Below are 5,892 nucleotides of genomic sequence, written 5' to 3' on the forward strand. Positions count from 1 at the left end.
TGCGGCTGCTTTTGCTGACATACTTTCTCACCAAATATTAGCCTACCTTTAATTAAATTCAATTGTTTCCATTGCTTGCACGTGTCTTTGCCTTAAGCTATCATTGTGCTTGCAAGAATTATATTAATTCATACTCATATACACGGTGCATCTCTATTTCCAAGTGTTTCAAAGGAACAAGGAATCTCAATTAATTATTCAAGTATTTGCATCGTTTATTTTTATAATTTTAACCATGGATTCCTGTAATAAAAGCATTCACGGAATTGGTGGAAATAATAATGGCAGTGGAAGAAATTATAGGCTTGGTCAACAATCGGGCCAATTTAATTCTCATAGTTCTTGTCAATACAATCCCGTTAATTATTGGGCCACATATGGATATAGTTGGCCCCACCCATCTTGGGCTTGGCAGCCCAATTTAGCTCAGCAGATTCTTTCTCAACAGTCTGGGTCGAATAATTTACATCAACAACAAGCTGAGGCATACAACATTGGTAAATCATCGAGTGATGATTATTGGTACATGGATACCGGGGCCACTGCTCATCTTGCCTCGGATTCAGGTAAACTCAATACTATTTTAAATAAAAGCATTATACCATCAGTTATTGTTGGCGATGATTCCACCATACCTTTATTAACATCCGGAAACGCCACCTTATCCAATCCTTACCGACCATTACACCTACACAACATACTTGTTACACCCAATATTGTCAAAAATCTAATTTCTCTCAAACAATTTTATAAAGATAATAAATCTACTATTGAATTTGACGAATTTGAATTCTCTGTGAAAGATACTCGGACCAGGCATACTCTTCTTCGATGTGATAGTGACGGTGATCTTTACCCTGTCACTGCATCCAATCTATCCAAGATTGCTTTGCTTACTTCAAATCAACCTCTTTGGCACAATCGCTTGGGACACCCTGCCGATCACGTTCTTCAAACTTTAGTCTCTCGTGGTTTCTTTAATTGTAATAAGCCTCCGACCAAAACTTTATGTCATGCGTGTCAGTTAGGAAAACATGTTAGATTGCCGTTTTCTCGTTCTACTTCCATTGTTTCTAAACCTTTCGAAATAATACATTCAGATTTATGGACATCTCCCATTGTTAGTGTATGTGGTTTTAGATATTACATGTTACTATTGGACCACTTTACACACTTTCTATGGATATACCCTCTCCGCAAGAAATCTGACGCTTTTTCCAAATTTCTAAATTTTCACACATATGTTAAAAATCAATTCAACACAACAATCAAAGCCCTCCAATGCGACAATGGGGGTGAATATGATAACGCCTCTTTCCATCATCTCTTTTCAACCCATGGCATTGAGTTTCGATTCTCATGTCCGCATACCTCCGACAAAACGGTATGTCAGAACGAATGATCCGCACTATCAATAACAGTATTCGCTCCCTCCTTTTTCATGCTCGCCTCCCACCAGAATATTGGGTTGAGGCACTTCATATGGCTACGCACCTTCTCAACATTCTTCCATCCACTTCTATCTCAAATGAAATACCATTCACCAAACTTTTTAACAAAAACCCTAAATTTTCTCATCTCCGTGTTTTTGGTTGCTTGTGTTATTGATGCGTAATTATGACTTTAAAAATGCAATTTAGAACAAGCTTTCTTCACCCAACAGATCTGAACACGAAACCCCCAATTTGTAACAGTAACAGCCCCAAAAACAGAGTATAAAACTCTGAAATAAGAACACAAGGATAGAAGAATCTAAACCCCAAATTGATAAAGATACCACCACAATTAGAGATCTAGAAACACTCCAAATCTTCAACTACAGCTGATAAAGATTCCACCACAACTATAATATCAGATATGAAGATTTGAATTTCACCACAATGTTTGATAAAGTAACACCACAAACACTGATAAAGAAACCACTCTTAGCCACCGGAATCAAAGATTCGTAAAGACACAGAGATTTTGTAAATAGATAAGCTCTATCAAACTTTTCATTCAATCATCAACCAAGTTTTACAATTACAAGAGCTCTCTATTTATAGGAGAAGCTTAACAGCTACTTTCTAGAAAGACAAAAACATAAAAAGGAAATGGAGACAAAAAGGACAAACAATTACAAATTAGCCAATAAGAATAAAGGACACAGTCTGCAAAAGCCTGCCATTTAGTAGTGCTCCTTCCATGATAAAAAGCATCCAATGATAGATGGGAATCTTCCTTGGACAGCTAACATTCTTCTAGAACAGTCGTGCACGTGTTAAGCACATGACCTGACCGGTTTATTGAAATGCTAAGTAAACTTTGAATCGTATCAGCAAGCTGGCCCTTTAGAAAAAAATAGCGTCGCCTGCTGGTTGAACTAAGTTTCGTGTGCTGGTTGAACTTAAAATTCTTCAGCTGATTGAGCTAGCTGGCTCGTCTGAGTATAACTTTGCTGGTTCGATTTGCTGGTTATCCGGCTGAGTGAATTAAAGCTTTACTGGCTGAACTAAGCTCATTTGCTGGTCCAGCTAGCTGGTTCTTCTTAATTGATGGCTTGCCTTCAACTATCAAAAACTTTAATCATTAAAACATAACTACTTCAGTTTAAGGACTGAAGTAGGGTCACCCCTGAGCTTCTTGAACCAGCTCCAAAAACACTTAGATGGTACGAAATAGATGGCAACATGACCATTGCTTGGCCTGATTCGGGTGTAACATCTTTTAAGCTCGTGCTGGCTGTGTTGCTGGTTACATTGCCCAGCTCACCCGCATCATCCTCCCCCTCTAAAAATGAACTTGACCTCAAGTTCTCGAGGTTGTCATCTTCCAAGTATGGCATCAAATCACCCACATTAAATGTGCTGGACACAGCAGTTTCACCAGGCAGCTCTACCTTATAAGCATTATCACCAACTTTTTCCAACACTATATGGGCCCTCAGCTCTTGGCATCAGCTTGTTCTTCCATTTTGCTGGGAACCTTTCCTTCCTTAGATGAATCCAAACAAGATCACCAGGAATAAAAGTGGGCTGCTTTCTGTGCTGGTTAGCCTTAGCCTTGTATTGCTGGTTGGTCTTCTCAATTTTGGCCCTCACTTGTTCATACAGCTTCTTCATTTCTTTGGCCTTTGCTACTGCCTCAACACTTGCCTTAGGCTCAATTGCAAAAGGAATCAGATCAATGGGTGTGAGTGGATTTGCACCATAGCAGATTTCAAATGGTGATTTTCCAGTGGAGTAATTAGGTGCTCTGTTAAAAGCAAATTCAGCTTGAGCAAGCTTCAAATCCCACTCCTTCAAACTTTTCTTCACAAGTGCCCTCAGCAACATTCCCATAGTTCTATTGGTAACTTCAGTTTGACCATCAGTTTGGGGATGGTGAGAAGTGCTGAATAAAAGCTTTGTTCCAAGCAACTTCCATAATGTCTTCCAAAAATAGCTTAAGAACTTTGTATCTCGATCAGACACAATGGTTTTGGGAACTCCATGAAGACGAACAATTTCTTTGAAGAATAAAGTAGCAACAATAGTAGCATCATTGGTTTTGTTGCAGGCTATGAAATGAGCCATCTTTGAAAACCTATCAACAACAACCATAATAGAATCTTTGCCTCGCTGAGTCCTTGGTAAAGCAACAATGAAATCCATGCTCAAATCTTCCCATGGCTGGTTGGGAACAGGAAGAGGAGTATATAAACCCTTGTGAAAAGTTGACTTAGCTTGACAGCAGGTAGCACAACGATTAATCACAGCTTTAACATCTTTATCCATACATGGCCAGTAAAAGTGTTCATTTATCATCTCCAATGTCTTGTTAACCCCAAAATGACTAGCTAGACCCCCTCCATGTGCTTCTCTAATCAGCAACTCCCTGATTGAATCTTTTGGGATGCACAATCTGCTGCCCTTGAATAGAAAACCATCATGTTCAACATAATCTCTTTTAAACTCAGCAGGTGAACGATTCAAAATTGGAGCAAAGTCTGGATCAGCTTCATACAACTCCTTAACAAATGAGAATCCAAGAACTCTAGCTTCCAGAATTGACAACAAAGAATATCTCCTTGATAGAGCATCAGCAACAACATTAGAAGTACCAGCCTTGTGTTTAGACACAAAGGAGTATATCTGCAAGAATTCAACCCATTTTGCATGCCTTGGATTTAGTTTGTGCTGACCATTAATGTACTTCAAAGCTTCATGATCAGAAAAGAGAACAAACTGCCTTGGCTTCAAATAATGAGACCAATGATCAACAGCTCGAATGATTGCATAAAATTCTTTTTCATAGGTGCTATAATTTAGCTTGGACCGACTTAGCTTTTCACTGAAATAAGCTACTGGTCTTTTTCCTTGCACTAGCACAGCTCCAATGCTAACACCACTTGCATCACATTCAAGTTCAAATAGCATATCAAAATTAGGCAAAGCAAGTATAGGTGCTGAACTTAACTTTTCTTTCAATGATTCCAATGCTGATTGAGCAGAACTAGACCATTCAAACACCCCTTTCTTCATACAATCAGTAATTGGAACAACAAGTGTGGAGAAGTCCTTGATAAATCTTCTATAAAATGAAGCTAAACCATGAAAACTTCTGACTTCAATGATGGAAGAAGGACTAGGCCATGATCTAATTGCTTCCACCTTAGATGGATCCATTGAAATGCCTTCTTCAGAAACCACATATCCAAGAAACACTACTTTGCTGACAAAGAAATCACACTTCTCCAGCTTTACATATAACTGATTCTGCCTTAACAGCTCAAATACTTTCCTCAGATGATCCAAGTGTCCTTCTTTAGTTTTCGAGTACACTAGGATGTCATCAAAGTAAACAACCACAAACTGACCAATAAGTGGCCTGAGCACTTCATTCATAAGTCTCATGAATGTGCTGGGTGCATTAGACAACCCAAAAGGCATAACCAACCACTCGAATAATCCACTTTTGATCTTGAAAGCTGTCTTCCATTCATCTCCTTCTTTCATTCGAATATGATGATACCCACTTCTAAGATCAACTTTGGAGAATACACAAGAACCATGCAGCTCATCTAGCATATCATCTAATCTAGGTATAGGATACCTATATTTGATGGTGATGTTGTTACTAGCTCTGCTGTCTACACACATTCTCATGGAACCATCTTTCTTTGGAACCAACAAAGCTGGTACTGAACAAGGACTCATGCTGGTTCTAACATACCCCTTTACAACCAGCTCAGTAACTTGCTTTTCTAATTCTTTTGCTTCATGAGGAGAACATCGATAAGCTGCCTTGTTAGGAAGAACAGATCCAGGTACAAGATTAATTTGATGTTCAATACTCCTGATTGGTTGCAAACCAGTAGGTAACTCAGTAGGAAACACATCAGCAAATTCGGATAACAGTGGCTTTACCCTAGCTGGTATTTCATCATGCTGGTTCAACTCATCACTTTCAACCATCAGCAATAAATAAGCACCAGTACCACCCTTTAACTCAGTATCAACTTCAGCTTGAGTCATAAATAAAGTTTTATCATTCTTAACAGTAGGGTTAGCTTTAGGTATTTCACTAGGCTTTAAAGAAGTGAGGGTGATCTTCTTTCCATTCTCATACAGCGAGTAAGTATTTTGATGTCCATTATGATAGAAATACATATCAAATAACCAAGGTCTACCAAGCAGCAAATGACAAGCATCCATAGGAATAACATCACAAGTGATCTCATCTTGATAAACAGTACCAATAGAAAATGGAACAGTAACTTGGCTAGTAACCTTTACCTCACTGCCTTGGTTAAGCCATTGAAGTTTGTATGGATGAGGATGCTTCTTTGTAACCAGCTCAAGCTTTTCCACCATGTGAGCAGATGTTTCGTTTGCACAGCTGCCTCCATCAACAATAAGGCTGCACACTTTG

The 5,892-nt window shown here is 38.8% G+C and overlaps 1 protein-coding gene across 1 annotated transcript; it reads right to left on the bottom strand.

The window, feature by feature from the left end:
- Positions 1 to 1,389: 1,389 nt before the first annotated feature.
- On the bottom strand, positions 1,390 to 5,435 carry LOC139868176 (uncharacterized). Its single transcript, XM_071856508.1, has 6 exons — positions 5,194 to 5,435; positions 4,374 to 4,551; positions 4,141 to 4,214; positions 3,804 to 4,047; positions 2,787 to 2,878; positions 1,390 to 1,519 (listed from the first exon to the last, which is right to left on the bottom strand). The coding sequence occupies exons 1-6, from the start codon at positions 5,433 to 5,435 to the stop codon at positions 1,390 to 1,392; spliced, it is 960 nt and encodes a 319-aa protein (XP_071712609.1).
- Positions 5,436 to 5,892: the final 457 nt, after the last annotated feature.

This window comes from Rutidosis leptorrhynchoides, chromosome 9 (assembly GCF_046630445.1).
Source record: "Rutidosis leptorrhynchoides isolate AG116_Rl617_1_P2 chromosome 9, CSIRO_AGI_Rlap_v1, whole genome shotgun sequence".
NCBI classification, from domain to species: Eukaryota; Viridiplantae; Streptophyta; class Magnoliopsida; order Asterales; family Asteraceae; genus Rutidosis; species Rutidosis leptorrhynchoides.

Excerpts from the sequence above, each read along its gene's own strand:
- LOC139868176 (XM_071856508.1), bottom strand. The coding sequence starts at position 5,435 with ATGGTTGAAAGTGATGAGTTGAACCAGCATGATGAAATACCAGCTAGG. Across the intron at positions 4,215-4,373 it reads TATTTGAACTTGAATGTGAT|CCAAGGCAGTTTGTTCTCTT; the intron begins GCAAGTGGTGTT and ends CATTATTTGAAG. Across the intron at positions 2,879-3,803 it reads GTCTAGCTAGTCATTTTGGG|GTAGAGCTGCCTGGTGAAAC; the intron begins GTTAACAAGACA and ends AATGCTTATAAG.